This window comes from Delphinapterus leucas, chromosome 2 (assembly GCF_059928025.1).
Source record: "Delphinapterus leucas isolate spDelLeu-1000000601 "Yukka" chromosome 2, BTC_Dleu_Yukka2, whole genome shotgun sequence".
Lineage (NCBI taxonomy): Eukaryota > Metazoa > Chordata > Mammalia > Artiodactyla > Monodontidae > Delphinapterus > Delphinapterus leucas.
This window is the reverse complement of record NC_143130.1, coordinates 79,854,890-79,878,444: the sequence shown is the minus strand read 5'-3', so window position 1 is coordinate 79,878,444 and position 23,555 is coordinate 79,854,890. Positions and strand designations below refer to the sequence as shown.

Genomic DNA, 23,555 nt, shown 5'->3' with positions numbered 1-23,555 from the left:
CGACTTCTCTGCTTTGGTTCACCCATCTCGCTGTGTCAGATGTAGGATGAAGGGGACCTGAGTTCTGGGGATCCTTAAGGAAACCTGAGACCCGGAGGCTGGGTGTTACCACTGAGCTTCTGGTCACTTAGGAAACCCTTTCTGGTCAGCCTCAAAAATTGTAGAATTGAGTACAGGGAGCTGTGGATCCCGGGCCAACTAACTAGAGACCAAGTTGAAATGTTTCGATCTAAAATATAATACTTTCAGTGATAACGTGTGTTACGGTCTTCTTGCTTCCTGCAGCCGTCTCTCTCAGCCGAAAACTGTCCTGATAGATATCCCCCAGCACACAGAATAGTAGCACACAGGTATTTACCTCTTTCCCTCCTTAGAAGAGTGATATTTCCTAAATGTTAGTCATCCTGTTGACTGTTCTTTGTCTTTTAAGGCCAGAGTGATCCCTCTAAAATGCAGTTACCTAGCTCCTCTACTTCAAGACCCCCCTCACTCTTGTACCCCCAGGAACAAGCACAAACCCCCTTAGTTTAGTACCCAGGGCCTTCTGATCTGGCCTTTGCCCTCCCCTTCCCCCTCCTCATGCATACTCTTTGCAGATGTCCCAAATTACTTGCTATTCCCCAAGCTTTTGATGCTGTTCCTCGCCTCTGACAAAGGGTCAGCTCCTGCAGGAAGTCTGCTCTGAACCCCCTCTTCCGTGTTCCCCTAGAGGCCTGTGCACCCCATCATTGCTCCTATCTATGATTGACTACTTGAGAAGGTTTCAGGACCCTGCCTCCCCAAGCCTGGTGTAATAGGTGCTTAAAAAGAAGAGTGTCACCAGGGTCCTCAAACAGCCACACTTAACTCTGAGTTGGCAAACGGGAAAACAGGAAGAGAAGCTTGGGATGAAGCCAGCCCGTGACCTCTGGCCCACCTGAGCAGGAAGCAGGTGCCCTGTGGATGGGAGTGTCGGCCCAGGTGAGGAATTTGACAGCTCTGGGAAGGCCTCCAAATATTCCAGGTGCTTCATCCTGTTGTACTGTCAGAGTTTCATTCCTTTGGTTAAGTGAGTGGTTCTCTACTCTGGTTATGCATGGAATTCCGAGAAGCTTAGAATACCTCTGCCCAGGCCCAGCCCAGACCGTCTAAATGAGAACATTGGAAAGTAGAGGATAACATCAGCATTGTTTAGGCAGCTCCCCGGGTGATTCTAACGTGTGGCCGAGGATTGGAACTCTTCCTTCCAGGGCTGCTCTCCCAGACAGCTTTCTTGGAAATGCAGACAGTCCTGGGCCTGTATTCTGAAAGGTCCCTTTGCCTTGGTGGAAGGGCAAGGTGTGTGTGTGGTGGGGGGGGGGGGTCAGGGGGGAGGAGTCATAACACGCCAGGTCACACTGGTGTCTGTGTGTGTTCGTACCTGTGTTTTTCTCTCTGGGTCTTGGCATTCGGGGCACATGGTGAGCCTGGTACAGATGAGCCAGTCAGAGCAGGAGGGAGAAGTCACCATCCTCCTACTTATGAATTTTGTCTGGAGTCCGCCCTGACACAGAAAAGGGGGTTCCAGGACACTTTATACCGCCTGGAAGAAGCGTCCAAGTATGTAGGTCAAGGGTTGGCAAGCTACAACCCCGTAGTCAGATCCAGCTCTCGACCTGTTTTGTATACTCTGAGCTAGAAATGGTTGTTACAGGGCTTGCAGACCCTCAGTGTTTACTATCTGGCCCTTTACAGAAAAAGTTTGCCCCATCCTGATGTAGATAATCAGGCCTGCAAGTTCAGGGCCAAAGCCTACTTCAAAGTAAGAGGCCTACTTCAGACAGGGCAGGCCCTGTTCCACCTGTGTATTCCAGAGATTTTATGCTTGTGCTTAGCAGAGGGATTGTGGTGTCCGTCCTCCCAGCTACAACCTTAGTGGCCACACCTTCTGTTGTCAGGCGGAGCTGGGCAGGGACCCACGGTCACAAAGTGGACTAGGCCTGAGGGAAGTGTAAATGCACTTGGCTCATTTTCTTAGGGAAATCCATGTTTGTAAACTGATGAGCAAACCCGGCACCTCGCTAGGTCATCTTCACCCCTTTTTATTTGAGAGGGACGGTTTTCCCTCAGGTGAGCCTAGGTACTTGAAGCTGAGAGCATGATGGTACGTGGATCCCAGAATCCCCCCTCCATGGGGACCAGCTTTCTGCCTCCACAAAGGGGGTCAGAAACAAGTCCCCAGAGGCCCGGCTTTGCTCCTGGTTGCCCTGATTGCAGACAAGGGCTCGGTTGTGTATCTTCTTGTGGAAGAGGCTTGAATGCTCGCTGCCCCTGCCTTGCTATTCCTCCCATGGGGGTTGGTTTTTGAAGAAAGTGGAAGGCTCTCTGGGGAGTTTCAGGTACATTCTCCTTACCGTGTTTTAGTTCAACCTAAAAAGAAACCCACACTGATGTTTACTGAGCAGGGCCTATTATGTGTTGATACTATGCTGAGCGCTGTAAGGGCTACAGGAGCAATTAAGGTACAAAGCCTACATGGGAGCCCTGTTTCCCCCTCTCCAGTCCATGTTGTTGGGTGTGGAACATAATAGGAGGTACTCAATAATTGCTGTTGAATCACTGAACCCTTCCTCCAGAAATTTAAATGGCTCCCCAATGTCTTCCATTAGAGGCCTTGCTTTGCCATCAGGCATTTGTAGCTTGTCAGAGTTTGGTCCCTACCTGTTTGTCCATTTCCCCCCCCCCCCCCCAACTGTTGCTCAGGCTGCAGGCCCATTTACCATTTTCAGAACATGCCAATGTCTATGCCTTTGGCCAGCCTGGAATGAATGCCTTGCCTGGTAATTGTCTGTTGTTATTCTGATGATGGATTCTCCCAACCTCACTGACCCAAGCAGTCCTTTCTCTCCTTCTATACCCAGCTCAAATGTCATCTCTAGGAGCCTTCCGACGTACTCCCACCTCCAGTTAAGATGATTGTCCTCCTTCCTATATTCCCAGGGTAAAAAAGACGACTTACAGAGTACCTGGTATGTACCAGAAACTGTTCTAAGCCCTTTTCATTAGTTTCTTCATTAGTTTATTTAATCCTCGCCACAAGTTCAACAGAGTGGTTCTGCAGTATTGTTAGCTGTCTTTTACAACTAAAGTAACTGAAGCAATAAAGATTAAGTAGCTTTCCAAAGGTTTCATAGCTAGTAGGTGTCAGAACCAAAATTGGAACCCAGAAGTGCAGTTGCATCGTGCCTTAACCACAAACTACCCTGTCTCTCCCAGTATTATATTGGTTATACCAAGTGCTCTTGATTGCCCTTTGTGGGTGTGTTTCTGCATTATGAGCCTCTATGGGCATGGCTATTTCTTTCCCATATTAGTACCCTCATAGCCCTTAAAAGTATTTTACAAGTAGTGGGTGCTCAGTACTTGAAGTACACTAAGTCCATCTTCCTGCTTTTGATGGACTGGAAGGGACCCTTTCTTGTAGGGATGGCTGGTCCAGCAGTAGTGTTCAAGGTAAGTGAGATTCAGCTCTCCTCGAAGTTCAGAACACAAGGCTGAGCCAGCTGCCGTGGGAACCCCTGGGAATAAACTACCTTACCTGCCTCTCAGGTACTGTCCAGCCTGGGCTGCTCTAGGTATTATGTACCTGAGTGTCAGGAAACCATGAAGGTCAGCGTCCTAAAATGCTCAGAGAGATAAGCAACACTGCCTTGCCCTTACGCAGTGGGACATTTTCCCACGGGGAGATTCCTGAGAGTGAATGACTAAAGGGAGGTAAACTACTGGGTCAACCTATCGGATGCGTTCAGGGGTTGCTTAGTGCTTCTGTAAAGAAATTCAGAGTACTTTTTAGACCTTCGGGATGTTCTCTTTGCTGCTCCTGAAGCAGTCCTGTGGGTCTAGGAAGGATCGATCTCTCTCTCTCTCTCTCTCTGTCTGATATAGTTGCTCTCAATCTTTATTATTGCTGTGACTACTACGATTTTTAATTTAAAAACTTACACATACTTGGAACAGGTGTAGACATCGCAGAAATCCCACTTTCCAAAGATCACCACCACTACCACCAGCAGCAGAAAAAGACATTTTTTCCCCCACAAATCTATACAAATTATCAGATTGCATTTAAAAAACAAAAATGGGGTTATTGTTAACATTTTTCCCCCAGCACCTTTCTTTTTTTCACATGACAGTACATTTGACCATCTTATTAGGAAGGGTCTGATCCTGTTCCAAGCTGGGTTGGAATTGCATCTGTATAGTCAGTCCATCTGTGGACCAGCACTGATTATAGAATGCAAGCACCACGTGGAATCCATGCCTTACTGCTTCCATAAAAGCACTTCTAATGACAAGAGTAAACACTCTGCACAGGGGCCTGGGTGTAGCCGCAAGCACCTGCTGCACCTGCCAGATAGCTTTGAAGTCAGATGTTTATCTTACATGTTCATTTTATTTTAATTCATTATCTATCACCCGGTAAAACTGATAGTTTAGAGACATGCATTCTCTTTATCCTGCGTCTTTGCGTACCGTAGGGTATACGTGGCTCCGGGAGACTTACAGGAAGTGTGTTGAGGAATATCGGAGTTCTGAGTGGACAAATAAGGAATTGTCTCAATCGGGGGAGAGGACTTCTCATTTTGAGTGATTGGACCCATGAGGTCCCTTCTGGGCCTTGTCTTTTCTTCAGGTTTTTGGTTTATTTTGAAAATTATTGCCATTAGGGATTACCCCTCTAGGGCAATCAGCCTAAAAAAAGGTATCACTTGCAGTACTAATACCCATTAGATCCGTTGACCAAATTGCTTAGTATTATAGAAAGCAGAGCCGGGAAGCCATGTAAGCCTGTATCATTCTGAGGCTTGTAGGATGATGATAATACCTAGATAATAATAAAAATATCTAACACTGATAGAGGCTTACTGTGTGCCAGGCATCTTCCTTTACCTGCCTTTTACCCTTGAGATTCAGAGAGATTAAATAGTTCGCTCATAATCAACACAGCCTAGTAGGTGTTGGAACCTGTGTATGTGCGTGTGCACCTGTGTAGGTATGTACATGTGTGTGCATACTGTGTGTGTGTGGGTGGGTGTGTGTGTGTGTGTGATGTGGTGCAGGAGAAGAGCCCTTCCTTTTCTCTGCAGAATTGTGCTGTGGCTCAGATCCAGCCTACCAGACAAGATTATTGAGCATCACAGACTTGGGTTACCTGCCTGGTGTGGGTTACACTCTGATGTGTGTGCAAATGCCAGCTGTTTTCACCAGTCCAAGTGGCCTGCAGTCAAAGGGTTACCTTTCTCTGGAGGCCCTCGAATTCCCATCAGTGTCGCGGATTGTCAGCTAAGAGAGCTCCGTGCTGGGACGGCTTGGTTCCTCTTTGGCCAGCGTGACTGGCGATGAGCTTTGAAGGTTTATTGCAAAGTTGGCCATGTGTCAGGCCACGTCTCACCCTGAGGTCGCTGGACTCAAAGCTTGCCCAGAGGAGAGTGAGGATGAAGAAGGATCTTGAAACCAAATCACATGGCTGAAAGAACTGGGGTTGTTCAGTGCAGAAGAAAGGAGGTTCAGGCCTGTGAAGAGTAAAGGGAATTCTGTGGCAGTCCCCGAGGGCACCCTGGGTCCATTAGGTAGGAGTTCTGAGGAAGAACTTGTAAGTTCATTATCAGGAAGCTAGAGGTGTCCGGTAGCAAAATGGGGTACCTCAGAGGGAGGCAGTGGTGTGTGTGGAAGCGCTGATGTGTCCCAAATGTGCTCTCACCTGTACATGGAAAATGTTACCTTCAGGCTGGGTGTCCACCCGCCAGGAGCACTGTTGGGTTAGGGGGTTCCTTCGTAGGCTGGCAGGTTGGCATTCAAAGGTCTTTTACAATCATATCCAACCCTGGGCTTCTTGGATGCAGGGTACTTTTTGCCCAGAAGCTGCCCTGTGGACCAGTGCAGATCTGTGACCCTGCAAACCAGGTTGGGGGGTGTATTAGTTTGCTAGGGTTGCTGCAAAAAGGTACCACAAGCCAGGTGACTTAAGCAGCAGCAATGTATTGTCTCACGGTTGTGGAGACCGGAAGTCCAAAACCAAGGTGTCAGCAGGATTGGTTCCTTAGGGGGGCTGTGAGGGAAGGGTCTGTTCCACGCCCTTCTCCTTCGCATGCTCACATGGTGTTCTTCCTGTATGCGTGTCTGTCTCCCAATTTCCCCGTTATATAAGGGCACCAGTTATTTGGGATTAGGACCCACACTAATGACCTCATTTTAACTTCTGTAACCTCTATAAAGACCCTATTTTCAAATAAAGTCACGTTCTGAGGTGCTAGGGGTTAGGACTTCAACATAATACATTTTAGGGGGACACAGTTCAACCCATAACAGGGACAAGCAGTGCTCTCATGAGTGCAATTGGCTGTGGGCTGGGCACTCTGGGTGCTGCTTTGGCCCTCTGGGGTTTTGTTGTTGTTGTTTTTAATGGTAGGATCACTTCTCTCTGGAAAATGTCACAGTAGGACCAGGCTGTGACAATAGGATGAAATAAACATGTGGCGTTAAGTACATTGTCATTGTTGTGCAACCATCACCACCGTCCATCTCCAGAATTTTTTCGTCTTTTCAAACTGAAACTCCATACCCATTAAAGGATGACTCAGCCCCTGGCAACCGCCATTCTGCTCTCTGTCTCTATGAATTTGACTACTCTAGGGACCTCATGTAAGTGGAAGCATATTGGATTTGTCCTTTTGTGCCTGCCTTATTTCACTGAGCATAAGGTCCTCAAGTTTCCTCCATGTTGTAGCATGTGTCAGATTTCTCTTCCTTTATAAGGCTGTATAATATTCTGTTCTATGTACGTACCACATTTTATTCATTCATGCATTGATGGACATTTGGGATGTTTCTACCTTTTGGCTGTTGTGAATAATGCTGCTGTGAACATGGGTATATCGACGTTTAAAAAAATGTTGTGATTGAACATGTACATGTCTGTTATAGGAAAAGCCAACACAGAGTCAAGTAGAAAGCACCCTCCTACCCCATCACCACTGTGTATAGTTTGGCCTCTATCCTTCTAGCTGTATTTTGGCCTATGGATGTGAAATCAGATCGTTCTGTACCGTCACGGAACATGAGCCATTTAAAAAAAATGTTTGAACTCTGTGAAACTGTTCAGTAGTTTCCTAAACAAGGAAAACATAAAACATAAGCAGTGAGGTGATGAGTGCCTGTGATGGGCCAGGCAAAGGCTGGTCTTACCGCAGCGTCCCCTGGGAGATTGGTACCATCATCACCAGTGCTAAGTAGGGGAAAGAGGCTCTGAGAAGCCCCAGGTCATCTGGCTGCTGCAGTCGCAAATGCAGGTTCATAACAGGCCTCTTCTCTCGTCTCTCTTAGGCAAATGTCTGCAGACTACGGCTGACCGTACCTCCTGAGAGTCCAGTGTCTGAGTCAAGTGGAAAGAAGGTTGAAAGAAGAGAGAAGGTAAGCCATCTCTGAAGCGAAGCCCTGACTGGTTCCCATCTTTGTACTCTTTTTCATTTTAACCCCTTTTCCTGCCATCCTCCATCCAGGCTATTCACAGAGCCTGCATGTCAGCAGCTGTGTGATGAAAGGCCCTGTTGCACTTGCCCCCCATCTGCCATCTTCCCAGAAGTCAGGCTGCTTTGCTGCCTCCTGTCCCTGCTCTTGCTTCTTGGTGAATGTAGGCTCTGTGTGACCTTGAGGCTCCAGGAGTGCTGGCCTTAGTGACGGGTGCTGTGGCTGGGAACGTGTTTTTCCCGAAAGAGCCTCATCCCGTTGAGTCAAAGGGCCCATTGTGAGCTGCCCCTGAGCCTTTCTCTGTGGCTGGAGCCGGAGGCCCCGCTCACATGGTGGAGGGGTTGCCTGGAGAGGAAGAGCCCAGCAGCAGCTCTGCCGCGGCAAGGGCATCCGGCTGCAGGGAGGAGTTGTGCAGGCGTTTTTGTGCCAGCTGCTGTGCTACACGCTGGGCCACAAAGATAGCTCTGACCTTGGCCTTGCCTTGAGAAACTCGTAGTTTTGCCGGTGAGACAGACGTATAAGTAAACCAAGATGACGTGATCGTTCGAGTGTTAGGCTTCAGAAGTGTAAGCAGGGCTCTGGGAACATGGAGAGTTGGGCCGTATCAAAGGACCCAGAAGCCTGTTTGAAAGGGCTCTCACTGGCAAAAATGGAAAAATTTCAACATTAAAAAGAATTAATGACAGTGATGAGCCGTGGCACATTGAATAATAAAAAAACCTCATGGATTTTTAGTAATAATCAGAGAGAGAGATTCAGAGAGAGATTATAAAAGGGAAAGCTGTTGTTTATATGACATCGGCTGATAAATTTAGAAAATCTCTGCTTTGTAACTCCCAGGTCAGGTCATCAATGAATGCAAATACTAATTGGTGGAAGATTACTGTGGAGCAGTATATTCATGTGAGCTCAAGAGTATTAGTACCTCACTGATCACTTACTGACTCTAAAGGTACAATATGCCACAAGATGGTAGCCAGTAGTTCTACCAGGTGATCCGATTCAGCATTACCAATAGTGGGCAGCCTGGTATTACGTGACTTCTGATGTGATACAATTCAGAAGTAAACAATGTTACCAGTAATATTCATGCCAAACTTGTTTAATTGAATCTAGTAATAAGGACACAGAAAAATCCAAAATGTGGGACTGTCTACAAAAAATTAGCCAGGCTCCCTTAATAAATTCAGTGTTATTTAAGAAAAATGAGAATCTATTGGAGATAAAAGGGATTAGAGAGACCTAATATCATTATAACGAATTAAACCTTAATTAAATCCTGGATCCAAAAAAAAGTCTATAAAAGATATATTGGGATAACTATACAGTTTTGAATATGAACCCATATATCACATATTATTGAATGAATAGTACTTTTCTTACTTGTGATAATGGTACATTGGTTACGTAGTTTATTCTTCCAACTTCTCCGTACCTTTGAGCATTCTCCAAAGAGAAAGTTTGCGGGTAAAATCTCATAACCAAAGAGAGCGGGAGTGGTCAGGCTTTGGCTGCTGGACCCTGGCTGATGACCAGGGGCCTGTGTTGCTGGGAGAAGGGGTCCCCTTCTGCCCTCACCAATCCCCTCCCTGTCCTTCCTTTCAAAGCTGATAGATTGGTCAGAGAAGTGGCCCTGGGCTGTGTCCAGGGGTTCATGGGCAGCTTAGCACATGGCGAATCAGAACGAGTGCTTGCTGGAGAAAGGGGCCCAGGCTGGGATGAGTGACAGGACAAGGGCCCCATATGCATGGTAGACACAGTGGGAAATTTGGTCTTTGGGAGTTAGACCCGAGCTGCACGCCTGAGGAGATGTTTGTGAGGGGCTTCTGGGCGCTGACACTGGGACAGTGGATGATGTGAGGCACTGGAGGGCATGTCACTGCACAAGAATAGTCAAGTATTCCCGAAGAAAGAGGAAATGTGTTCTATGTCACAGGTGCATTGGTAACCACGTTGTGTACTGATTTGCCTATTGGTCTTGAACAGTGCTTTTCAAACTTTTAAAAGCAATTAGACCCTCCTTTTTTTTCCTTTGTTTTTTTTTTTTTTTTTTTTTTGATCAAAACGTCATCCTGAACCAGGATGTAATCCAGGTGAAAGTGGTGCTGGTGGGGGACAAAGTCCTTCCAGTCTCCCTGCACCCTACAACTTCCTGCCTGGGAACTCAAGGGGCGTGCGGAGAAATGCTGGGGGAGAGGATGCGCCAGGATGCTTCTTAGACTGGGGGGACCAGGTGTGCAGCCTGAGTGCCCATCTCTGATGCATCAGTGACTCACTGCAGAAGAACTGGGGTAGAGAGGAGGAGGGTGAAGCTGGCTGTTACCCCAGAACCGAAGTCCTTGGGTGGTGGCCGCACTTGAAGGTCCTGGTGGTAACTGTGAGGCTGTTCTGGGTGATTTCGTCACCATGTCCTAGCCAGGTGCCTGGTCTTGAGTCATTGGGAGCCAGAGGCAGGCACCAGCAAGGAGGCCCTGGGGGTGCCAGCTCCTCTGATGTGCCTTCGGTGTGGCTGCCCCTCTCTGTGACATCATACATAGCCCACAAAACTGCAAGATGCCGGGAACACTGGTGAAGTGACTTTGGTTCCTTTGGAGGGGTCTGCGGCGTGCAAAGGCGGGGTTTGGAGCTCGCTCGGATGTAGAAGCTGTAAATGGCCCAGTGGGTTGCTGATAAAGTGAAACTTCTCAGAGGGTTTCCAGGGCCCTGTTAGAGCTTCAGCCGGCTGAGGGCAGGACTGGGCCTTGTTCTTTTTCACAGTCATGGAGGTTGCTTAGTGTCTTTTGAGGACCTAAGGATGCCATGGGGCAGCTGGCCACACACAGACACCACTGCCAGCTGGGCCATTCTATCTACTGGCCCCAAATCATCAGGAAGAGGAATTACAGTGGAGCGGGGGGAAGGGTGTAGCAGGTGGTACAGGTTGCCCAGCTTCAGGATGGGGTGTTTGGAGGCTTCTGGAGGTAATTACAACAGAGGCAGCGTCTTTCTCTGGAGTCATGGGTTCCTTGGGTGGATGAGGACGGCTTCCTGCTCCTAAGGCAGATGCTCAGCTGCCTGCTTCTCTTTGTCTTTCTCTTAAGGAAGATCCCACCTGCCCCGAGACTGCTTTCCCCAGTCCACGGGTGGCTCCCAGACACTTTGTTTCTCTGCTATTAGTTTCCTCATCTTTCAAGTGGGCACATTGAGGTCTAGCTGCAGAGAGTAACTGAGCTAGTATATGCAAAGGTCCCACCACAGTGTCTGGCCTGTAACACTGATTAGAGAGGCGATGACTTAATGCCAAATTGCTTTCCCTTTTTTGTCAAACCCAGTGGCCCTCGTTCTTCGCTTTTCTCCCCTGTCCCCCCTGGAGAAGTCATTCTCCTTCCTGAAACTGCCTGTCCTGCATCTCCTCCTCCCTTTTGGGCTGTGCCTGCTGCATCTTTTCTGATGTTATTATGTCCTCCTCTGAGCATCCCTCTGCCAATACACCTGGGCCTCGCCTCCTCTCTCTGCACAAACCTTACCTCAGAGAACTCCTCCATACACAGGTTGGCCGCTTTCGGGAGGATGCACACCCCGTACATCAGCTTTGCTCTCCCCAGTCCTGTCCTGCTGGCGGCCAAGTTGGTGTTCAGTGTTCTCTACGTGGTGTTACTTTTATGGACAGATATTTTATTGCTGTATTACCATTATTTGAGTATTTAAAAGTATGAAATCTGGATCATTTATGAGTCTCTGCCCAGCCACACTCAGTTTATCCAAGTCTCCTCACCCTTCAAGACCCTACTGAAGGCCCGCTTCCCCACGACCTTCCTGGACCGCCTGTGCTTGGGTGATTATCCCCTCTCTTGAGCTACAGGACACCCAGGCTACCCTCTCCCTTGGCACCTAGCCATCTGCTGCTAAGCACTCCACATGTGTATACATACATATTCCTGCAACATCCGTGTACAACATGTCCATATATACACACACTTAAAAATGTGCAGTCTTTTAATTGTGCCCATAGTTGGCGCTTAGTGCGTGACTGTGGATTATGGTGATTCAGTTTTGTGTTAGTTTCCTTGGGCTGCCATAAAAAAGTTGCACAAACTGGGGGGCTTAAACAGCAGAAATTTATGGCGTCCCAGTCTTGGAGGCTGAAAGTCCGGGATCACGGTATCCGCAGGGCTGTGCTCTTTCTGAGGGCTCCAGGGAAGAATGCTTCCTTGCCTCTTTCAGCTTCTGGAGCCTGTTGGCAACCCCTGGCTGTGGCAGCATCACTCCAGCTTTACATGCTGTTCTCCCTGTGTGTGTTTGTCTCTGAATCCAATTTGTCCTCTTTTTGTAAGGACACTAGTCATATAGGATTAGGTCTTAACTCCAGTGACCTCTTCTTAACTTGACCCTGTCTCCAAATAAGGCCAAATTCTGAGGCACTGGGGAAGGGGGCTCCAACGTGCTCTCTATTTGCAGGACACTGTTCAACCCCTGATAAGTTTCTTTGTGGAATATTATCACCTTAAATTGTATTAACAACTCGGGCAAATGAGCAATGGACTTTTATTTATATATTAAACGTCATTAATTATATGGAAGAGGAAATGCTGATTAGTTTGTAGACACAAATTTCATGTTGAGGGATTGATGACATGTTTATTAAATTGTTGAACATTAAAATTAAAGTTGGTAGTAGATAATTATTTATTTATTTTTTTTGCGGTACGCGGGCCTCTCGCTGTTGTGGCCTCTCCCGTTGCGGAGCACAGGCTCCGGACGCGCAGGCTCAGCGGCCATGGCTCACGGGCCCAGCCGCTCCGCGGCACGTGGGATCTTCCCGGACCGGGGCACGAACCCCTGTCCCCTGCATCGGCAGGCGGACTCCCAACCACTGCGCCATCAGGGAAGCCTGGTAGTAGATAATTTTGAAATTAAACCCCTATCATTTTCAAAGAACTTTGTGAATGTATGTATCCATATTCCTATCCAAATCTATGTGCAAATATTCTTATGCACACACAGATACACACATACCCAGAGAAGTAAGAGATAGAACCAACACCAGCTATTAAACCTTTATCGTGTTGAATCAGGGTCTCACTGCATAGTTGAATTTTGGAGAATACGATCTGAGCTCTGCCTATTCAGAGGCTGTGCGATGGTGAGGTGTTTCCAAAGTGACAAAGTAGCTTGAAGTGTATAATATTTTAATTAGCTATTAGCATCCTTCTGTCATAGATGTCCTTTAGTGACTTGTGTTTTTAAAGAAGTTGTTTCTCTCTCGACCTTGGAGAGCCCTGAGTGAGGGAGAGCGGATATATGTGTATGTATGAAAAGTCGGGGGCTTTCCTAGCCCAGTAAAATGATGAAAAGGAAACCCTTGCCATTCGGTTTTATAGTCCTTGTTCCCTTAAAAGCCCCGGATGAATAAGCCTGCTGCGTTCTCATCCTTGGTGTGACTGTTTATACAACATCACGGGCTGTTGCCAGATGAGGGAGTGTGCTGCTGTGATTCAGACGGGGCTGGAGCTGCCCTGGCGATAGCGTGTAGGACTCTATGTGCCTCTCAGAGATAGCAGCCCCTGGAGGGCAAAGAGGCCTGGGTTCTAGTGCTGGCTGCCTGATCACTCGAGGTCGTGGTCGGGCCACTCAAGTCATCTCCAGGGGCCTCAAATTCCTCTTCTAGCAAATGGAAATGTTAGCCTGGAGCCAGCATTTCCCCACATTTCTTTAGTTCTGGAACTCTTTATTCAAACGAATATGTACGACAACACCATCTGTAGAATGGTGAAAGTGCAGTGGCTGTGGTTTAACATAAGGTCAGGGCTGCGTCGGCTGCCCCAGCAGTGCTGCCGCCCCACAACCTCATTGGACACTGAGGAGGGACCAGGCGATTGCGCACCAAGCTGTTGAATTTTCCTAGCAGAGGAACCAAGGCCAGTTCAGGGGTGAGCGTTTCACTGTCATAGTAAATCTGGTGACTGTGATGGGAATAGCAATAGGATCCAAGAGGAGAGAGGTGGACAGACAGGCGGAAGCATCCAGACAGATGTGGAGAATTTGGTGGGAAATCAGATGCTCGGAAATGTAAAGCCCCCACCGCTAACAATAGAATCTGTCAGTTATCTGCTAGTATGCCCAGCAGTGCACTAGATGATTTATGTATATTATTCCATGTATTCCTTAAAACAAGCTTCTGAAATTCGTGGTATTATCCCCCTTTTACTGTTCAGGACCCTGAAACAGTGAAGTTAAGTCACTTGCACAGGGCCACACAGCTAGTAGTAGTAGTAGTTCTGTCTCGGATCTGTGCCCCGGCCGTGTCGTCATGGTGATGTCAACTTGCACGCTTCCTCCTCTCAGGAAAGTCTGTTGTATCAGTCGAGGTAACTTACCTAAGGTGTGTACTATACCCCTGGGTTCCAGAAAAGAACTGATCCTCCCACCTCCCTGAAGATATTCTTCTCCTTCTCTTTTTCCTGTTTAGGCCTGAGCAGCTATTGTCTGCTTAGAATGGAGTAATATCTTTAAGATACTACTTAGAGATATCTTTGCAGAGAGAGTATATCTTTAGAGTAATATAAAGAGTAATATCTCTAAGATATTACTATAGAGTATAGAGTAATATCTTTAAGAGGTTACTCTTATAAGGATACTGTCATTAGAACTTCATTCTCTTGTGGGATTTCTGCTTGGCTAGAATTTTTCTTTCCCTTCTCATTTTTTTTTTTTTTGCTGTACACGGGCCTCTCACTGTTGTGGCCTCTCCCGTTGCGGAGCACAGGCTCCGGACGCGCAGGCTCAGCGGCCATGGCTCATGGGCCCAGCCGCTCCACGGCATGTGGGATCTTCCTGGACTGGAGCACGAACACGTGTCCCCTGCATCGGCAGGCGGACTCTCAACCACTGTGCCACCAGGGAAGCCCTCTTCTCATCTTTAAGCATTCAAAGTGATCCGTCTTTTTCCAAGCATGAGTTTATATAGGCAGTGGTCTCTATTCGATCTGTGAGATAGTCAGAAATAACAAGTATCTCAATAAGCCAAAGGTCTCCATTTCTCTGAGGGGACAGGGCTGCCCATCCCCTCCCTATTTCCCTCCCAGGCTGTGGAAGAGCCCCTTAGGCTCAGCTGTAGCGTTCATTGTTGTCACAATCGGGCAAAACAAAGTCAAGCATGAGTAATGACCAGGAACCGTAATTTGCTATGATGGACACACAGGTCAGACAGGTCAGAGCACATTCCTGAAAGTCACCTCCTCTGCCTACAAGATGGATAGGATGCCCGGAGGCTCAGCACTTAGAGTCCCCAGGTCAGCTGCCACCCTCTGGCTGCAGGAAGAGGTCCCAAACAAAAAGTTTTGGAAATAACTTGGCTTATAGCTTTCAAGTCAGTCAATCCATGTTACGGTCCATCTAAGTCATATTGGCAGCTGGACGTGTGACCAGCTGCCTGTCCTAGCCTCTGGGGTCAGGGGCTGACTGTGGCATTCTACTACCATCAATTTGGATTTTTGGAAAACTGTGCTTTCTGGTATTATTCTCTAAGAACCCTTCTTGACCATGGGATTTTCTTCCTTTGCACAGATCAGTGTCTAGGATGACCACATACTCCAAATATTCTGGCCTAAGCACAATTCCAAATATTCTCTCTCTCTCTTCTTGGCTTCAAAATGTACTTACCGAGCATCTATTTATACTAAGTATCGGGGATATAGCAGTGACTACGGCAGATACAGTCTCTGCCTCTATAGAGCTTATCTCATTGTAAGATCTTATATTCTGATTTAGGGTTTGGAAAATATGGTCATCTGTCACTGGATTCGTACCCCAGCTCTCCCTCAGCAGTAAAACCCTTGCAGCAGGAGTTGAGGCTGGGTTACTTTTCTATAGTTTTTCTTTTCTAAGGCACTTGCCACCAAGTGTATCTTTAGGGAAAACAGCCATAGCATGAGCCTGTAATGTAAGTAAGTATTAAGCTGTGCATACATCCCAGGGAACAGTTTCACGGAGACATTCTCTGTATAGTTTACTGATGGTGCCTGTTGTTAATTCTGCGGCATTGCACAGAGGGATTTGGGATGCTCTTTCAGCTGATCATTTCCTTTTCCCTTCTTTGGCGATAACTTTTTCATTCCGCGCATTTATTAGGACTTTTGTTTGCAAGGCGATTTTACCCTACTATTGTTTCATGCCCAGGAGGCTTTTCATAGGCCTAGTGTACATTTTTGAAAATTTGATTTTTTTAAATACAGAGCAGCATTGTAAAGAAGTTTAAAAAACATTTAATTATGGAGAATTTCAAACATAAACAAAAGGGGAATAATGGACCCTTCACCCAGCTGACAACCCTCAGCCCATAGTCAGTCCTGCCCCGTCTCCACCCCTGTCCACTTCCTCCACCCTGTATCCCAGATATCATAAATAGTTTAAGCATATTTCTCTAAAAGATAAAGATTATCTCTTAATGTAATCACAATGCTATTATCATGCCTAAAAATTAACATTTATCTTATGGGGAGAGTAAAGGACACAAGAGGAGAAAAATTTAGCTACAAACACAGTGCCAAACCTGTCAGCTCTTTTCATTTTCTTCTGGGTCCTCCAGTTTTTGACCAAAATCACACCGACCTTTCATAAAAATGATAGCAGCGTCAGCTCCTTTGCAACATTTTCTGGATATAGATTTTATGATTGGGACAAATATCATCTCCCTGTCCCTCCATCTAAGAGGAACAAAGGATGTTCTCTTCAGGGGACCATATTTACATATTCTGGGTAATTCCCCAGAACCTCTTCCAGTTTCTAAAGCCCCCTATTCATTCAGCAAGTATTCACTGGGAAACTCCTTAAGTGGTGATCACTGTTAGATGCCAGGGATTATGGTGGAAAAGACAAACAAGACTTTAGACTTTTGGGAACTTCCAGTTGGTAGGGGAGCAGGCCTCACATATAGTAACGATGCTGATAGTCACCCCGTCGCGACTGTGGGAAGTGTTGTGGCGCCCTGACGGTCTGAAGGGTCAGTGCAGATGACCTTGAGGGAAGGACGTTTCAGCCCAGCAGTGGGCTCTGCAGGCAGAGGGAATAGCCTGTGTAAATGCCTGAGGCAAGAAGGAGGTTGGCTGGGCTTCCCTGGTGGTGCAGTGGTTGAGAGTCCGCCTGCCGATGCAGGGGACACGGGTTCGTGCTCCGGTCTGGGAAGATGCCACGTGCCGTGGAGCGCCTGGGCCTGTGAGCCATGGCCGCTGAGCCTGCGCATCCGGAGCCTGTGCTTCGCAACGGGAGAGGCCACAGCGGTGAGAGGCCTGCGTACCGCCAAAAAATAAAAATAAAAAAAAAAAAAAAAAGAAGGAGGTTGGCTGATAAAGGAACAGAGAGGAGGTGGTGGGGGCCAGGGAGATGGATGCCAGGAGGCTGGAGAAGAGCCTCCCATCCCAGCCCGTCTCCTCCCAATGGCCCTGGACCTGAGGGCCCGGCTCTTGGCTCCCGTAGCCCTGAGGTCTGTGGGTCGCAGGGACATGTGTGTTCCAATTCCTCTCCTCTTAGCTATCCTGAAGGCTTTCTGGTTAAGGAAAGGGCCTAGATTTGGAAAGACATGCACAGGCACTTGAATGCTACCACCTTGGAAGAAAGAGTAATGTTTACACAGTAGGGTTACTGTGAGGATTAAATATTGTATAATAAAATGGCTAGGCAACAAATATTTTCCCCTTCTCTTTCTCCATAACCATCCGTTCCCTTTCCGCATCACAGCCCAGCAGCTCCTCGCGCTGCCTCAGGAATCCTGTCCTTGTGGGACGGCCCATGCTGGTGGCCCTGCCTCTGAGCAGAGTCCTGTGCTGGGCCCTTCCCTGTGGGTCTGTCATTTAGACCCTGACCTTGTAATAATTTTTTAGTTTTCATGTTTTGAAAATTAAAATAAAAATGATCAATTCAAATATAATGCCTGTTATTTCAAACTAGTTAAAGAATAGAATAGAGAAGAGCATAAAGGGAAGAGTGAAATCCCCTTTTTCACTGAGGAAACTATCATTAACGGTGTGGAGTCCATCTTTCTAGGTGTTTTATATACTCAAACACACACTTCTAAAACAAAAAATGGGAATATGAAATTTACTATTTTTTACTTAACAGAACTTTGGTATCTTTCCATGTGCATAATTTTCAGATCCACGACCTCCAGGGTGGTGTTTCACAGACTGTGTTGTCCTTGGCATGTTTGTATTTGCCTCTGTCAGTGATGGACCTCATCTCCCCGCGTGGGCAGGGAGGCAGAGTCCTCTGTATCCGGCCACCTGAGCATTTTCCTGTAAGCCAGTCCACCTGCCGACATCAGCTTGTTTTTCAGGAACTGGGTGGAGTTGGTGACAGAAAGAGCATGCTTTTGTTTCCTGGTATGTGGGGAGTTTCATTAGAGCTTTTCCTCTTCCTAGTTAAATGTGTAGTAAAGCAGGGATATCTAATCCCAGCTTTGCACTCCACTGAGAGCCATTTAACCCCCCACTCACCTAAACTTAGGTACCAACTTCAAGAGTTGCCTCAGTGCCCGTGGGACCCAGGTATGAGGGGCTCAAGTGGAAGCATTTTCCAGAAGCAAATGCAGAGTGGCCCACTCCTCATATTTTCTCTCTTAACAGGTTTGTACAGAAGAGTGGGAAGCAATGGCTCTTTTGTTGTCTTAATTTTTTTTAAAAAGCTCACATTGTAAACAAACCATACACAAGGGTATAAAGAAAAAATTGAAGTCATCCTCTCCTCCAGCATCCCTGCCCCTCCCCACTGTCCCTTCCTTAGAGGTCATTAATGATTAATAATTTGTCTGGTAACTTTGCTTTACTTTTACAAACTTTGACTGAATGGGAATATAAAGTACTTACTATTCTGCAAATGAATGATTTTAAAATGCAAATTATAGTTTTATATGTCAAAGATGTTTCGCAAGTGCATAGAAAGAGTTTATGCAAAGGTGGGTTTTTTTTTTTTTTTTTGCGGTATGTGGGCCTCTCACTGTTGTGGCCTCTCCCGTTGCAGAGCACAGGCTCCGGACGCGCAGGCTCAGTGGCCATGGCTCACGGGCCCAGCCGCTCCGCGGCATGTGGGATCTTCCCGGACCGGGGCACGAACCTGTGTCCCCCGCATCGGCAGGTGGACTCTCAACCACTGCGCCACCAGGGAAGCCCGCAAAGGTGGTTTTAAAATTAGTGAAAGAACAGAGTTGCCATAATGGAATTCAGCCTTCTGTGGCATTGTCCCAAGGAAGATTAGATGTAGGCTGGTTTTTCTCTGAAGTCTCACTGTCTCATCTTGAGATTTTCCTGTCCCTTCCATATTGTGAAGGCCTACTCTGTGCCTCTACATGTAACAAAGCCTGCACTGTGGGGAGGTGTACTTAGTGTCACACAGAATTGGGCTTGAATCTAGATGTGTGACCATAAGGGAGAGACTTAACCTCTCTGAACTTCAGTTTTCTCAGCTATAAAGTGGAGAGGACATTCACCATGTCACGGTGTCGTTGTGAAGATTAAACGTATAAGGAACATTTCTAGCTTATAGTAGGTGCTCAACAAATCTTAGTTTCTCTTTCTCCTGCTTCTTGAGCCTTCAGTCTGTGAAGATGTGTTAGGACTTGGACATGTTCCCCACTTCCCAAAGGTATTTGCACTTTAGCACTGATCAGAGCTTTAACTGAGTGAGTTAAGGAGCAGAAGATTCTTTTGGGGTGAAGTTATGCCACCTCTGCCTGGCTTTCCAGAAATATTTCATGAATGGTCACAACAGGTGTCCCTATCCCCTTTCCTCAGAATTGGCTCCAGGGTCAGACCTAACCTCAGAGGACAATCTGGCTGCCAGATGGCTGCCAAAATTCTTCCCTTGCGTATCTCAACCTCATGCATTTCAGGCCACACAGTTAATGATGAGGATGCAGTCATACAGAGGAACTGGTATAAAGAGAAAAACAGTATTACCAAGAATGCGAGATTTTAGACACTCTTGTTATCAGGGATGGCGTAAGTCCGCCTGGCGCCTTTGTGAGAATTAAATAAAGGCACCTTCTCTGGGAAGATGGGGCCTGGCATATGTACTACAAGGTAAAGGAACAGAGCTTTGGTAGAAATTAGGGAAAGGTGCTATTCCTCGAGGGTAAAGGCAGGCTCAGCCCACGCCAGGTGTGACTTGGCAAGCAGAGGCCAGGCTGGATTTCTACTGGCCGCTCTCCCCACTGCCAGGCCCCCTAGTGCTGGATACAACCTGCATAACCATATACAGTGGGCCCACGATGACAGCCCTCTCTACGAGGCCTAAAGAGTCATTATTCTTTCTCTCTTTCTATCCTCTTTTAGTATCGTGACCTGAGCAATGGGGAACCCACCATGAAACTCCCTCAGGGTGTTGTCTATGGTGTGGTACGAAGATCAGATCAAAACCAGCAGAAAGAAATGGTGGTGTATGGGTGGACCACCAATCAGCTGAAAGAAGAGATGAACTACATCAAAGACGTGAGCTGTTTAAGGATTTTTGTTTTCTGGTTTTTACACTTCTTGGAGCATGTAAGAGGGTGGAGTTGGAAGCATTGATATGAATGTAATAAGGCATTTTGGAACAATTCTAAGTGTTATCATTGTGGATGGAAATGTGGCTACAGATCTTCATGGTAATAGGAAAAGCGCAGATGTAATTCTGCAGTGAGGTATAGAGTGAATTTCTAGATGTTACTAAGTAGGGATACTCAGGAGACCAAATGGCTTCTTTCTTCCATGTATGATAAGTAGGCTCTTAAGTAGTTTTGCTTATTACATTGAACACTCCTAATGTACAAGTTTGGACGACTGTATTAATTTGGATGCTTTTTGCTGCAAGTAACGGAAAAGCCAACTTGAAAAGGAATTTGTCTCATGTGGGGGTAACTCTAGGGGTAGGTGGGCTCTAAGCAGGCCTCTCCAAGCTCCAGTTCTATTTCTCTGAGTTTCCCTGGGTTCTTTTCTCCTTCAGCCTCATGCTCATGGCAACATCTAAAAATATGATGGTGTCTGGAGGAGGAAAAGAGGACAGTCATCTCTGGTTACTTTATAGAGACCCTCCATTAGACTTCCCCTTGTTTCTCATTGGCCAGGACCCAGGTCACATGCCCGTTCCCAAATCCATCACTGGCAAGGGGAATAGGATGACTATTGCTGGTTCAGAGCAATCAGTTAGGTTGAAATGGATGGTGGAAAGTCAACCATGGTAGACATTGTCCAACCCAGGTCAATTAATACAATTTTTTTGTAATTAATATCACTTTTTTTTTTTTTTTTGCCATGCTGCATGGCTTGCAGGATCTTAGTTCCCTGACCAGGGACTGAATATTACGTTTCTTTTAAACTATATGGTCTATTGAGAAATTTTGGAAAATGTAAACATGTAAGAAGAAGAAAACAAAATCACCCGTAATTCTACGATTCAACCAGAACAGTTGTTAACATTTTGGAGCATTTCCTTGTAATTTTTTCATTTCTTTTTTATCTATCTATCTATATCTATCGACTTACCTACCTGTCCCTCCATCCATCCATCCATCATTTCCATTCCTTTTTGGTCCACCCCGTGTCTCCCTAGATTGACCAGTGCCTTTGTGACCCAAACCAGAGTGATTAGATAGAGAGGCAATGAGCTGCACCAAAACACTGGCCTGTGGACTAGAAAGTGAGAAGCAGGGGCAGCGTGGGCAATAGAGTCCCCATGGATCTTGGTTCAAGGTCTGGCTCTTTGGCCCAGACAAACTTTTGCCCTGTCTGGGCTTCAGTTTTCTCATGTATAGATTGTGAGGTCTGGGAAGGGACCCTTACGGTCAAAACGAGTTCTTTGTGCCTCATTTTATTTGGTTGTGTTTGCAAATAAGACACAAAACACACGTTGTCAGCTTTTGTTTGAGTTTTTGAGAAGAACATCTTTTATCAAATATCAAAAATAATAAATGTGCATTTCTTAATGTGTCTCGAAAGATTTGGATACTTGTATAATTTTAAGGAATAAAAAAGACAATAAATGCTTAGCAGAGAAAATGAAGAAAAGGAGCTATACTCATACACAAACAGGCAGAAGATGTGTGACAACCACCAGCCTCAGAGCCCCAGTCATCCAACCCCCAAAGATCAGTTTTAACCATTCACAGTATCCCATTCCTCATTTTCCTAGGTAGGAACAGCTTGCACCTTCCTAGTTTCCTGTATGTTTCTCATGGAAATGCTTAGGCCTTCCTCACTGAAATGCCCAAATAACATGGCACCACTTCAGAGGTAAACCTTCTAAGCAGATTGGAGAGTCGCAGATTGCCCAAGACAAGATAGTAGGTTCAGGCTGTCCGGTGCCCAGGTCACAGGGGAGTAACTGATCTGAATTTCCCAACCGCCACTGTGATCTGCAACTTAAAATTAATTTCCGGGTAAACACCTTCTATAGCTGGTTTCAGACCTGTCACTCGCTCCTCATTCCTGAGTGTATTTATGGGTTTGTGTGCCCTCCCTTGCTTGTGGGTGACTCTGGCTTAGTTGGCTTCCTGCAGTATTTGCCAGTGGGAGCAACACCCAGCTCCACCCACTTCCCAATGGTAAGCAGCCCAAGAGCTAACTCAGGGCCACAGATGAGAGCCATTCTGCCTGCCCAGAATGAAAAGTTGTGCTTTTGGCTCATTTCCCCAAAGTGTTTGTAGTCAATGACAAGAAAGCAGTCTTTATTACTAGAATTCATCTGGGGAGGGCGTGGTGTCTTGACTTGCCCTCTCTTTCCTGCCCTGGAATCTCCACCAATATCCAGTCACTCCTAATAAACATGCAGTCAGTCAGTTTAAAACAACGTGCTAGTTGTGCAAGTACGGCTTCAAAATTAGGTCCACTCATGCTGTGCCCTACACGCCCGTCAAACCAAACTCCTGCCTTTGAGCCTTTCCTGTGATAGAAGTTCCAGAGCATTCTGGAGAGGGCTCCCTTGAGGCTTCCTGTTCTATTCCAGGATCCCTGAGTTCTTCATCCTCCTAGGGGCACCAGAAGAAGGGGGAAGACAGAGACTATTTGTTAGGTTTTTTGTTTTTATTGAAAATATATTTAAGGCCCCGTTACTCCTCTGGAAGTGGTACTGTAGAGAAATTTAAAGAGTTTGTATAAACAGGTGTTTGGGGGATCAACTGACTTTTCTTATATTTAGTGCCTTGTGTATTGTTGGTGATTACTGAGGAACTGAATTTCACATTTACGGGCTCTCTAAGCTCATACTTTCCTGACTCATATTCCAAACATTTATTTGTTCTTTGGCAGTCAGGGCAGAGATAGGGAAAATTAGAGGTAGCTTTTGCTTTTTGGTTTTTTGGTCCTCCTAGCCATGTGTTTAGAAAGTCAACTTGTTCAACATTTTCTACTTGTAAAAACATGTGATAGGAAAAGGGGAAAATCTGGCCTGAATATGGTTTTAAGGGTGGCAGGTGAATTTCAGTAAACGAATCTTTCTTTAGAGCATGTTATTTGTATAATTAATAGTTATCAATAATTATATATAATCACAATATGCATTTATTATTATTATTATTATTGTAGCTTGATCTCTAACTAGCATCTTTGTGGGCTGCAGGTAAGAGCCACTTTGGAAAATGTAAGGAAGCGAATGTATGGAGACTATGATGAAATGAGACAGAAGATTCGACAACTCACCCAGGAACTGTCAGTAAGTAAAATGTGGAGGGATGCTAGAGCTTAGAACTCCCTCTCAGTTGCTAGTGCCTGAAGATATTTGAGTTTATGATGTTCCTTATGATGGAATCATATTTTAAATGAACCGAGGGAATTTTATCACAGAATTAAGTTTATTATTTACAGGAAAATTTTTGTGGCGAGAGTAATCTTTACATTCAAAGCATTCCCTCCAAAATCAGGAATAAGATGAGGAAGCCAGCTACCACTACTATTATTTAACATTGTACTGGAGACCCTAGCCAATGGAATTAAACAAGAGAAATAAATTAAACGAGAGAAATAAACAAACAGTTTATAGAGGTATAAAAACTGGACAGGTAGATGTAAAACTATCACTATTTACAAACTATATGGTGATATACCCAGAAAGCTCAAGTGAACCAATAA

At 46.1% G+C, this 23,555-nt stretch overlaps 1 protein-coding gene across 2 annotated transcripts in view; it reads left to right on the top strand.

Annotated features, from left to right (window-relative positions):
• MYZAP (myocardial zonula adherens protein) overlaps window positions 1–23,555 on the top strand; it is a 130,651-nt gene that overhangs the window by 3,597 nt on the left and 103,499 nt on the right. For both annotated transcript variants that reach the window (XM_089907164.1, XM_022579596.3), the window contains exons 2-4: window positions 7,342–7,428; window positions 19,788–19,943; window positions 23,047–23,139. In XM_089907164.1, the coding sequence (XP_089763290.1) occupies window positions 7,342–7,428; window positions 19,788–19,943; window positions 23,047–23,139 (336 nt within the window). The remainder of the gene's footprint in view (window positions 1–7,341; window positions 7,429–19,787; window positions 19,944–23,046; window positions 23,140–23,555) is intronic.